This window comes from Alligator mississippiensis, chromosome 2 (assembly GCF_030867095.1).
Source record: "Alligator mississippiensis isolate rAllMis1 chromosome 2, rAllMis1, whole genome shotgun sequence".
In the NCBI taxonomy this organism is placed as follows: domain Eukaryota; kingdom Metazoa; phylum Chordata; order Crocodylia; family Alligatoridae; genus Alligator; species Alligator mississippiensis.
This window is the reverse complement of record NC_081825.1, coordinates 163,439,302-163,451,966: the sequence shown is the minus strand read 5'-3', so window position 1 is coordinate 163,451,966 and position 12,665 is coordinate 163,439,302. Positions and strand designations below refer to the sequence as shown.

The window sequence follows — 12,665 nt, the reverse complement described above, 5'->3', positions numbered from 1 at the left end:
AGGTCCTGAAAAATAGCACCAGTTTCTCCGTTTTAACTTATGAGCATAGTTTGGCTGCTTTTAATAGTATTACATCTGAATGTCAATTAACTGTAACTACCCAAAGAGAACTTCATCTGCATGCTAGATGGTCCAAGATTTGAATGATGGATTTTTATGTAAACATTCTGTTCTTTAAAGAAAAACAGAAACATTTAAACCTCTAAAGCTTCATGTTTCTCTTGCACAGTCTTGCAGTGTGGCAGGTTTTGATTCAAGACCTTAATAGTTAGGTTATTTCTGGGGATCCCCATCACACTAGGAAAAGGTCCATCAATATAGCGATATAGTAAATAGCAGTTCCCTTCCCATATCTTTTCGTAAAGGTTCTTTTCATATACTAGTTATGGCCACAGAGTAGAGAGAGCACTTAATCTTCACCTTAGCCTCCCTTTCCTACTGAGGCAAAAATTGTTTTTAACTCTTTCACAGCTGAATTTTCAGCAGCTCTAGTCTCCTCAGCCAAAATCTGAAGCCATGTAGCTGTTGCTAAAGACTGGGTACCATGGGCAGATCTAAGTTTTTGGAAAAAAGCTAAAAACAGGCTGTAGGCGTGTGAAATAGAAGAAAAGAAGCCAGGAATAGCTATTAGACAGCACAGTCGATTAGTGAACCATCAAGATTACTAAAAAGGAGCGAGGGTTATTAACACCTATGGAGCAGGAATGGTATAGAATAGATTGACCCACTAAGTCAAGGGACTTCCTCAGTACTTCCTGAACAGAAATGACACTCTAATTGTCAAGCAGCTGGTTTTAAACTTTGGATGGAGTAGGAATGAGAAGTGGAGGGCTGCAGGTGTACTCACTTGAATCTGCCCCTGCTGAACCATCACCCCTCCCTCCATACAGATGCTGCAGGAAAAAGGAAGAGAAGCAGAACTGTCTTTCAGCATCTCCATGCTTCTGTTCTGGGTAGAAAATGGGGAAGCAGATTCTTGGAAGGCTAATTTTGGCAGGAAAGGGTGGTATGCAAGTAAATATGATAATGTGTTTTGTTTTTTTGGTTGCTGTTCATGTTTATGATTCTTAATGCATTCCTTCCATATTCTTCATTTAGCCTATTAAAGTTCTATACTCTCTAATAGCCAAAAGCTACCATATTTTCTTGCATACCACATACCCCCAAATAAGGTATGCACCTTGGTTTTTGGAAGCCAGAAGTGGGGGGGGGAACCCCAGAGTCATGCCTGACTGATGTAGAGTGAGTCGTCCTAGAAGCAGTCTAGTTGAGGCAGCAGGAACGTCTTGGTGGGGCAGGACAGCAATAACGCTGGTCCTAGAACATTGCAAGGATAGTATCAAGACTGTCACTACTTTACTGTAGATAGTTTTTAATATAAGCTCCTATAAATAAGTGTTTCCACAAATCTCGCCCAAACCCACTTCAGTTGGCGTTCAGGCACAAGCTACAGTGCTCAGCCAATAGCTGCTGCGGCTGTTAGAGGGTTAATAAAAGACTGCCCCTTTTTGCTGGGGCGGGAGAGAAGTTGCAGCCATCTTGACAGCCATTAGAGCATGGTGTCTGCATGCTTCTATGCCAGCAAAAAAAAAATCAGCTTCCCCACTCAAAACAAACACCCCAATGTGAGGATTGATTCTGGAGGATAAAGGTGCGCATGGTATGTGACTAAATGGTGTTAGTCAAATCAAACTACCTCTTAAAATGCAAGACTATTTTGTCTAGGACAATGAGTCTCGACCTCTTTAGTCAGGACACTCCTCCCTATTTTATTGTTATTTATTTATTTTAATGTGGTGGCATTCCTGGCTGAGAACTAACATTGTGATGCCTCAACTTACCCAGTAGCTCACTCCCTCTTCCAGTTCCTGTAGCCACTGTAGAAATGTGTGCCATAACCAGAAGTTCAGTGGGCTGCTAGGCTTAAATGGACCTATGCACTTTTTTGACAGGTGCTACCCTAAGTCTTGTTCTTGACTGCAATTCATAGAAGTAATTTCACTGCCTCATGAAAGGTGGGGGAACCTGGTTTCAAAGGGTGCCTTTTCATCTCTGGACCATTCGAAGGGCTAGTTGAAAGTCAAAGTGAGGGGGACATCCCAAGGAGCTGTCAAGGAAATCTGTAGTCACTGACCTGGGGCTGTATCCAAAGCATGAGAGTGCTCAGGTCTTCCGACAGTGCCTGAGATCCAGATATGCAAGTGTCCATGGGAACTAGGATGAGAGTGTTGCTGCTCACAAAGTTCAGAGAGCTCTTTTTTTGTATTGATGGCCACAGGGCTTTTTCTAAACAACCTGTGAAGTACTCTTCATTCATTTATAAGCTAACTTTTTTTACTTGGGGAATGAGACAGCTGAGGAAGGGCTGTCTGCTTTAGGCTCATCAGGGCATCCTAATGAGGTAGGAGAGTGCATGTGTGCCACATCCCCTCCCAGCCTGGCTGTGCACAAAGTGCTTGGGCAGACACGGTTCTTTGGGTAAATGTGAGATCTTTTATTACACCAGCTAAATAGTTGGGAAAATTGTTCTTTGCAAGCCTTTGGGTATGAACACCCTTCTTCAGGCACAGAAAGAGTTTCTGCACTTTTTTACCTGGCTCCAGCAGCACTAGCACCAGTACACCCTTGACTGGGGGAGGGGAAGGGGGTTCATGGCACCCTGGTTGAGAACCACTGGTTTGGGGCTATGTAAGGTACAGGTTTACAGTCATATAGCAGAGGAATAACTGACATGAGTTTCATTATTTGGATTTGATTTATTTGTTTACAATAAACCTCTTGTTACATGCTGCTTCTAGTTTTTCCAGATCCATGGAGTGCTACAACTGTCTAGCATTTTATCTAGATGCAAGGTACCATTAATTCTAATCTATTGATGCTTCCTTGTTCTCAACAATAGTTTCTGTTCAGCCGTACTTGCCTGAAGAAGGGAAACTACTATGGCACTGTTAACAAGTGTGAAATGGAGCTGCTAGATAAGAAGAGAGAAGTGATAAAGCAGGTAAAGTTTAGAATATGCTTAAAACTTGGCTGTGTTGCACATTCTGTAAACAGCAAATAGTGCATTTAGTAAAACTTTTTTAAAAGTAAGGTGTTATAATAGTATTGTAAATTATACCTCCTGAGTTGATGTTAACAGAGGTTTCATGTTCTTCACTGCACTAGTTTTCAAACTGATACATTCCTCTCTCTTTCTATGCAGCAAATTGTCCAAGATATGTCAGCAATGGAAACTGAAGCTCTTGGCTTAGAGGATGAATTACAACAGGAACAGCGTGCAAGGCAAGAAGCAATTCGGTTCTTGGAAATGTGTTCAGAAACTTGTGACGTTGAAAAACTTAAAGATTGCATAAAGCAAGAGAATGAGAGGCTTTTAAAAATGATTAATCTCTGGACTCCTAAAGTGAAAGTAAGTCATTGCCAATTTGATTTTTTTTTTAATTCCTTTGTTTTAAATTATGTTTATGCTACATGATCTTACTAGATTGTCTCTCTCAAGTTGATGTCCAATTTAAAAATAATAATAAGAAAAATTATACATTGAAGGCCCTAAAAGACTTGAGAGCAGGAATGCTAACACTTTTAAAGAATGCACAGAGATTTCTTTTTAGTATGGTTATATCAGTCTTAGAAAAATAAATTGTAAGTGCAACATGTTACCTTTTTCTGAGGGGGTATTTGAATGGGTTAAAAAAGAATCTAGCTTACTCTGGTATCTTCTTGTTACATCAGTCTTTACAGCAAGGACTTTTTGGAAGTTTTAAAGACTTGGTTTGTCTGGGAAGAGGTTATTTGCTTTGGTTTCCCAATGTGCCGCTGCGCCCCCCCCCCACCCCCCCCCAAAAAAAAAATATAGTGGGCAATATTCCTCTAACTTCAGCATGTTTAGGAGTACATGTGTTCATAACTCCAGGGCCTGATCCAGGCACTTCTCTCCATCTTGCTAGTCTTGCAAGAAGGTTCTTTTTAGTCTCTTGAATCCTACTTCTAAAGATCTTGTTTGATTAAAGCCTGGTTCTGTTTATTTAAAAAATATATATATATGCAAGATTAACCTCATTTCAAATTTTCTTAAACTCTGTCTTCAAAGCAGTTAGGTATTCTGCCCTCCTCTCTGGTTGAAAGGGTATTCCAGAGCCTTGTTCTTCAGTTTGAATAGCATTTTTTTTTCTTCTATTCCTGATATTTGCAGACAAATTCTATCTAAATTTAAACAAGTTTAAATAGCTTTGCTAAACTAAACAAGTCACATTTTAATTCTGCCTCACTTTGAGAATAGGAAGAGAGCTGAGGTTTTTTTGTGGAATGCTTTTGTTAGTCCTTTTTATCTCTGGAAGATCAGACTTGCATCTAGGGAGAATTAATATATTCTAAACCTAGAGTCTTCTCTTTCCTTTTAAAGGAAATAATCCCTGCCATTCCTTTAAATCGGTGAGCCTCTGTCATCTAAATTATTTGGGTTGTGGAAAAAGTAAGATAAATGTTAACTGGAACTGTTAACTTGTAACTGAAACTTACTAGAATGTATTTTGTATTATACCTCTCACTATGATCTAATTGTGCTGTTTCAGTATTATTGAACAAGAAATCTTTTTTTTTTTTTTTTCTTGATTTCATCATAACTTGTATGCTGTAAGAATCCTTGAGGGATGAAGAGGCCTTTGTCATGTTTATACATTATGAACTCCAGATCCTCAAGATCCACAAATTAATCTTTGCTTAGAATCTGTTCTTTTCTTTACAGCATCTTATTTCTAAAATGTCAATTTCATATAATTACATCCATTGCACTATTTTAATTTATTTTAGCCACACTTTCAAGCTCTACTGGACATAGACAGAGAAACTGCCAATTATTGCCAAAACTTTGAAACAGAACTGAATCAAAGAAAAGAAAAGACTGAAGACATGCTTCAGGAATTGAAGACTACTAAGGAACAGCTCACACCTTGTAGCACTGCTAATCATGCACTAGAAGAAGAAAACTATAGACTTTGCAATAAATTAAAAACCACCAAACAAGATGTAAAGGTAGATAATCTGAAATAAGGACATCAGAGACTTTTTTTTTTCCTATTTTGTGTATCAGCTGAATATATTTTTTTAAACTAAAGGAAAGTCTCTAAGAATAAACTAAGCTAGCAGTGAATATAAATCTGCCATACAAGCCACAGACTGCACTCAACTCAACTTTTGTAGCTGTCTGACCCAGACCATCCCCAGAGCCAGTGCACAAGGCTAGTCTGGTGTAGGAGCCACATGCAGTACACGTCCTGTGCCAGTCCTGTGCACCTCATGCAGCACAATACTTGAACCAGGGCTGTTGCATGCTACCCACAAAGCTGGTCAAGGGCATTTGCTGCATGAAGTGCTCATGCTGGACTGACCAGACCTGTGCACTGGCTTCAGTGTGTGGGACTAGTTTTTTTGGGTCCAGTCTGGCCCACAGACTAACCAACCCCATGCCCTTCACCTGACCTGCAGGGGGAGAGAGGCTCATGCCTCTGCTTTAGAATGTAAAAAAATAAATTTTGGCTGAAGCTTTAGACTTTTTTTTCAGTAGTACACAGTATACTAACATTTAAAGGTTTGGAATAAACTCGGCGTGCTTTCTAATGGTATGATAGCTACTGGGCTACATACTTATATAATTATCTAAAGGTTGTTAAGACTTTGGCATAAGGTCAAAACACCCTCTGGTCATCTTTATTTTGAAGAGGAACTTCAGAAAATATACTGTTTTAGCCCTGAGGTTGTGTATGATGCAACGTAGGTGATGCATCAGACCATAAGTGTCTGTAGAAATGAGCAAATACTTAGACTCATAGGGCATTTGTACACATGCACACAGAGCACTGCGTTGCATGCATTTGTATAAATGGCAAAAAAAATAAAAAACGCCTTCAATGTATTGTAGTTCAAAAGTGCACTGCCTCCATTTTCTGTGCACTGATGCACATTTTGCCATTTATACGAATGCATGCGACAGTGGGGCGCATCAGCTCTCATGCATCACAGACTCAATTGATTGAGCCTGCTTCAGTGCGCTGGAAATCCAGCGCATCAGAGCAGACAAAGGTATGTATATAAATGCCCATAGACTCATAGAAAATTAGGGTTAGAAGGGACCTCGGGAGGTCATCTAGTCCAACCCCCTGCTCAAAGCAGGACTGTCCTCAACTAGATCATTTCAGCCAAGGCTTTATCTAGCCAGGTCTTAAAAACCTCCAAGAATGGAGAGTCCACAATCTCCCTGGGTAACTGGTTCCAGTGTTTTACTACCCTCCTAGTGAGGGAGTTCTTCCTAATATCTATCCTAAGCTTCCCTTGCTGCAACTTGAGATGGTTGCTCCTTGTTCTGTCAGTTGTACTTGACCTACAGGGCAAAAATGAAAATATATCTGGTAGGATGCCTTCCCGTTTGTAGTGCAGGGTGGGTAGCTGTTATTTGCATACAGTCATCTTTCTGCTGTTTTTTGGAGGCTTTAAGCCTGTTTTATTGCCTAAAGATATGAGATCAGTAAAAGATTTTATGCAGACAACTCTGAAGACCTGAAGTAGTTTCCGTATGCAGTGAGGCCTTGTCCCCAGCAGCTACCATCAAGAGTGCACAACACTACTGCAGTGTAACTACTGGGGTTCTAGTAACTTTTAATAACTGATTGACTTTCTTTTGAAAGATAATGAAAGCAGAAGTCAAAAAGCTTGAAAATACATTAATTGAAATGGAAAAAAATGTCAAGGAGAAAGAAGAGAGAATAGCAGTCTTGTTATCAGAGCTTAAAAGGAGAAGTGCTACAAGTGAGCTTACCCAACTTCATGCTAAATTAAATGAGACTGAGAAGTATCTTAAAAGTACGTTAACAGAAAAGGAGACTCTTGAGGTATGTTTATATTTACTGTAAAATTACGGTAGCTCTCAAAGCAAAATATTTAAATTTTTTTGTTTAGTTTGTGAGTTAGTGTGAAGACAAGGCAATACTTGAAAACTAGTATGATCCATATGATATGGAACAAGGGGAAAGGATGGACCACCATGGTGTAAGATTCAGCTCCAGCAATAAGGAATTGAGCTTTACCCCAAGTCTTCTAATTAGAAGTTAGCAGTATAGCCTTTGCTGGAGTACATTGTAATATTCCCAAGGGGAATTATTTTGAACTTTAAGTTAAATCTTGTATTCTTTTTTTATTCTTCAATACCAGTACAGTTCCTAATGCGTATAATAGAGATAGGTACTTAGCTCTGCTAGTGTTAAGTTGGGCAGAAGGCACATGTTTAAAGCCTCATTGGTCAGATATCTACATCTGCTGAAGTAGATTGTCACCTATGAAAGTTTAAGCTTCTCTGACTTGAGTAGTCTGTGAGGCACCACACTGCCCTGCCTTCTGCCTAATGCTTGTATTGAGAATATTCAAGTACTACTGTATGCCCTGTATATGAAGTAGATTGTTAAAAATATCATGAACGTTAAACAGATATTCAGAAAGTTCTCAAACTGCCAATAAGCAAAGTAGGCCAGCATACACGTAGCTTCATCAACCTTTAGCTAAGCAATTTTTTTGTTCTAAAAATCTAAATTATATACAAATAGCAGTGTGCAAGTCTGCCATAGGGTTATCTTGATACAATATTTGCCTTTTCTGTATAGATTTCAGTGATAAAGGCAAGCTAATTGTTCTCTAGTAAGGTGCAGAAAGCTGTCTGCCTGAGATATCCAGAGCACTTTACAGGGTATAAGCAGTGATATTTGTCCCTGATATCTACAAGAATAACACGATTGGTGTTGTTGCCCTAATAAAATGATTGTGTGCATGAGCTGCGGACTTTAAGTGGTGGGGCACTGTTGCTGCTGCATGCCAAAATTTTTCTCTATGCAAAAAACCATTTCTATTTACATTTTAAACTCCATTACAAACATGATGCATGAGTCAATACTCTAATTCTGTTGCCATTCAGACCAGTTGCTGCTTAGTAATGTAGAGAGTTTAACTCTTCTGACACAGAATCTTATTCAGCAAGATTTGAATGGCTAGGAAACAGATGGGTGCAGCATACTTATGAGATTTATTTTAACCAATAACAGCTCTGACTTTTCTCTCACTGGACTTTTTTCCTCCCACCCAATGTGTTAGGTTAAATTAAATAAAGGGGCTGAGTTGTACAAAGAAGAAATTGATAATCTCAAAACTCAGTTGGTGAAATCTGACATGGAACGAATGAAGCAATCCAAGTTCTTTGAACGGGAGTAAGTGGAATCATTACCATTGGTATACATGCTTAACTTCTTATATGCTGTATACGGAAGCTACAGGTCTGAAGTTTAGGAGTACATGTGCAGTTTCAAATACCTCAGGAACATGGGCAGATCTGGGATTTTGAAAATGAGGGTGGAGGTGGTGTGGTACACTATCACCAGGGATCCAGGTTTACCATGAAAAAACACGGTAAAGAAGAAAAATTTATGGAAATTTTCTTCTTTAAAGGGAAATTTTCCCTTTAAAGAAGAAAAATGCAGATTTTCCCCTTGCAGACTGGCAGTTTCCCAGGCTGCAGCAGGCTGCTGGAGGGTGGAGCAGGGGGAGGGTGATCAGAAGCAGGAGGTGCCATGTGCATCTACATCTGGATGCACACGTGAATAGCCAGGCAAGGTGGTGGGAACCACCCTGGCAGCTGGATATATGCAATGGGGTTGGGAGGCCAGGGCTTGGGGACTGTCCACACAGGCCCATTGGCAACACTGGGAGGGATTGGGGGGGGACACATACTCCCACCCTCCCCAGACTTCTGCACTGATAGTGAGGCACAGGGCTGCAGCCTGGCTGAATCAGCACTGGGCAGGAGCTGCCTCTTGACCCAGTGGGCAGGATCTGGCACAGGAGGGCATGGTGCAGCAGGGAGACCTGGTGGTAATGCTGCTGCCACCAGGAGTCCTGAGCCAGCCACACTGCCATGGCTACCAAGATGAGGCGCCCCCTGCCCACCACCACAGTGGGAGCAGTGGGGGGAACAACTTCATACCGCCACCACCTGGCTGCTGCTGGGCAGGCAGAGGGCACCTCACTTTGGCAGCCATGGCTGTGCAGCTGGTGCATGGCTCCCGGTAGCAGCACAGTGTCTCCCTGCCCTGCTGCACTTTCCCATGTCAGGTCCTGCCAGCTGGGCTGTGAAGGTAGCATCTACCTGGTGCTTGTCTGGCTAGGCTGCAGCCCTCTGCCCCATTTAACACACAAATATGGGGGGCATATGCCTCCCCATGCCTCCCCAACACATTGCCAATGGCTTTGCCTATGCCAACACACCCTCTGCCCCCTCTCAGGTTCTGACTTTGCTCAGGAATATATGAAAACTGAATTGATTGTAAAGGCTCTTGGACTCTGAGTGTTCAATAATAGGGTTTTTTAAGACCTGTTGAGTATTTGATACAACCAGAAAATTGAGCTATTTTCAAGCACAGTAAAAGAAAAAGGAAAAATAGATTACTTTGGTTGGAATTATGAATTCTTAGCTCTTAAATACCTGCAGTTCACCTGAGAATTTGACTCTCAGGAAGAAATATGGTTGTGGGGGGCATGTTCCTTCTATATTTGCATCCTGTTATTTGACATCTTTCTTGGAACAAAACAGACTAACTAAAGCTGCAGAATGAGAGCTAATAACACATCACACAAATAATAGATTTGTCTTTATTCTTTATGCAGAACTGCTAATGCAAAAGCTCTGGCAAAACACAAAGAGGAACAGTTAAGAAAACTAAAAGAAGAGCTTAGAAGAGCACAGCAAGAGCAAAATGTTTCTGGTAAATAATATATTTTTATATGAAAAAAATCTGTTGAATATATTTTTAAAGTTAAGGTATAAAATATCATATGTGGGAATAAGATCATAAAATACTATAGTATGTCTTGCCTATAGTTGGTTTAAGGAAGAGGATCCAGGACTCTGGGGGAGAGAGAAGAAATGAGAGAATATAGCTGACAGGTTAAATGCTTTGTACCCACCACTCTAATTCTCAACATCATAGTACCTTAGAACTTGTAAGCTAAGTGCATCGGCAGCAGTGGTGAAATGATGCAGGCCTTGCTTTCCACTTCCTGTGCCCTAGTTTCTGCTGTTGGCCTCATGCTTTCTCAGTGGAATATTGAGAAAATCAGCTTGCATAAAATGGTTTGCATGTGGCTTTAGTGAAGTCAAAGGCAAGTGGGAATCTGTCCTACATGAGCATCTAATTCTAACCACTGCTATGATAGAACATGGCTACATACTTTGGGTTTGTCAGTTAAAAACATTAAACTGACAAACCCAAATGTCAGCTTTGTATTTGGTGACTGACAGCTTAAATCCCAATGTAGATAAATTAAAGCTTCGCCTCTGCTGTTTACACTTTGGCCATACACAGACATTCAGTTTCTCCTGGGAGAGTTGCCACTCTCGCAGTGAAACCATGAATATACAGATTTCAGATTTTTTTTTTCTTCCAGAACAAAAATAGTTATTCCAGAAGACAAATAACCTGAGAACAAGGAAGGTTAAATCATTCCCATGACTTTCTCCTGAGAGAGCATATGTCTGTACACACTTGCTTCTGAGAGAAGCTACATCATAGTCTTTCCAGGATGTTTTGCTTCTGCTTGCCCCTCACCCCCTCCCCTGTCCCCACAGGAGATATTGTATTGCTTGCTGAACTCAACTGCTCCAGCTACAGGGAGACAGGTTGACTCTGAGCTGCCTGGGTTAGCCAATCAGGGGTGCCCTGTGCACTGCTGCCAACTGTCTCTGAGCATACTGAGGGAGATTGCAGAATATGCTGAGATGTATGCATAGGGGCCTCCTGGCCAGGGCTGTCTCAGGATAGGGGAGTGAATCAGGGCGACTGCCCCAGGCCCCATGCTTTGGGGGACCCTGCAGAGCTGGGCAAAGCAGTGGCTCTGTGTCCAGCTGCTCGCTACCCCTCCCCACCTCCACCCCACCCTTCAGGTCCAGGGCCCCTGGGATCGGAGCGGGGGGGGGGGGGGCTCCACATGGCTGATTTGCCCAGGGCCCTGCACCCTGTTTGGGTCGCTGCTGCTCCTAGCTGCTCAGTGGCAGCACTGCAAGCTCTGTTCTTCAGGGGCTCAGCATTCAAATCTGTTTGGGCATTTTGTATTAAGTTTTTCTATCGGGGAAACAAACCTGGGAGAATTCTCCCAGATCACTTGAACGTGTGTATGCAGCCTTAATCTACAAGAGGGAATACTTAAATATAATTTCCTAGTTTTATAGAAACTAGAAAAGATTGTTTACTTGTTTTGCTTAACTCTGTCCATAAATGTGTTTAAATCAATATTATACATATTTTCTAGTTATATCAGAAAAAGAACTTCCTCAGGCATCCCAAATACCCCTTACTTGTGGTGGTGGCAGTGGAATTGTACAGAGCACACAAATGCTGGTTTTAAAATCTGAACAGGTTAAATTACAAAAAGAAAATCTTCATTTGAAGAAGCAAAATGATCTTCTTCTAAGGTAGGCTTTTTATATTTAACTATATTCATTTATCAAATTTAAGTGAGAGAGGGTCCACTGGCTCTGACGTTGTGTGAATCCAGCCAGCAATAATGACTGTTGCTGTGACTTGAAGCTAGCTTTTTCTCAACTTTTTCCTTCTTAAGTGCTTCCCTCAGTTGACAAATAGTATGTCTAGTTTACCGATTTTTTTTTTTTTTTTGACAGGACATCTGGCATGGAGATTTTAGTTACTCTGGCTTTATCCCTCTAAGTTAAGACCAAGGAAATCATTTGGCACTGTAAAGAAGCTTGTGTTGTCATGCTTGTGATCATATCTTTGGTTGCAGGAGCTTCCCACCAGTGCTGCCAAAGTATATAACCTTCATTTAAAAAAAGCTTGTAAGTTTCCAGGTTTTTTCACTGTTCATCTTTCTCCTTTTTAAGCAATGAGCATCAGCTGAAAAAGGAGCTTACAAAGTGGAAAGAAAGAGCACTAAAACTGAGAGAAGTGTCTTCTAGAGGTGTTTCTCAGGAGATGATTCCAAGGTCTCCAAAGAAGACAGCATCTCTTCCTTGTAAAGAGCAAATACTTTCTCCCAAGGAACACAATTCACAAGCAATTCTGCCCTTGGATACACCAAAACATTTGCCACCGACTTGCCCCACAAATTTCTTCGATAACTCCAGCTTAGGCACGCTTATAGGTATGTTATGCAATACTGCACTGCTGGTTAAAGGAATTGCCATGCAAATAGTGTACTTCACATAAAATGATTTCAGTAACAAATTTGTCTCCCTTTATAGAAAAAAGGTTTAGGCAGGCAAGGTTCTTTGGGTAAATGTGATATGTAGAAAAAGCTTTTAAATTTTTTTAATTGTTTTTGTTAAACAGCTATTCAGTGGGATGTTAAAGGATTGGCTAGCAAGAGCCACAAAGACTCCATAGTTAAGTGCCTACTAACTGTGCACCAAGGGATTAGTATGCACAATTTTAGTATTTTTATTCTGGAAGTTGGGTTAGCTTTTCCTTGCAACATAAGTGTCAATGACTGGCTAGTAAAAATTATGGACAGACAAAATATTTGGCTTCTGTTTTTAATTTTATTATTATTACTAAACTTTTATATAACTTAATTTCCCTTATTCTAGAAAAGAATGTTCAGAGAAGGCTACTGGCTAG

General features: G+C 40.7%; 1 protein-coding gene across 3 annotated transcripts in view; it reads left to right on the top strand.

Moving 5' to 3' along the window:
• CENPE (centromere protein E) overlaps positions 1-12,665 on the top strand; it is a 73,343-nt gene that overhangs the window by 58,990 nt on the left and 1,688 nt on the right. For all 3 annotated transcript variants that reach the window (XM_059722350.1, XM_059722351.1, XM_059722349.1), the window contains 8 exons: positions 2,900-3,001; positions 3,203-3,409; positions 4,810-5,031; positions 6,681-6,884; positions 8,134-8,246; positions 9,700-9,797; positions 11,341-11,503; positions 11,930-12,189. In XM_059722350.1, the coding sequence (XP_059578333.1) occupies positions 2,900-3,001; positions 3,203-3,409; positions 4,810-5,031; positions 6,681-6,884; positions 8,134-8,246; positions 9,700-9,797; positions 11,341-11,503; positions 11,930-12,189 (1,369 nt within the window). The remainder of the gene's footprint in view (positions 1-2,899; positions 3,002-3,202; positions 3,410-4,809; positions 5,032-6,680; positions 6,885-8,133; positions 8,247-9,699; positions 9,798-11,340; positions 11,504-11,929; positions 12,190-12,665) is intronic.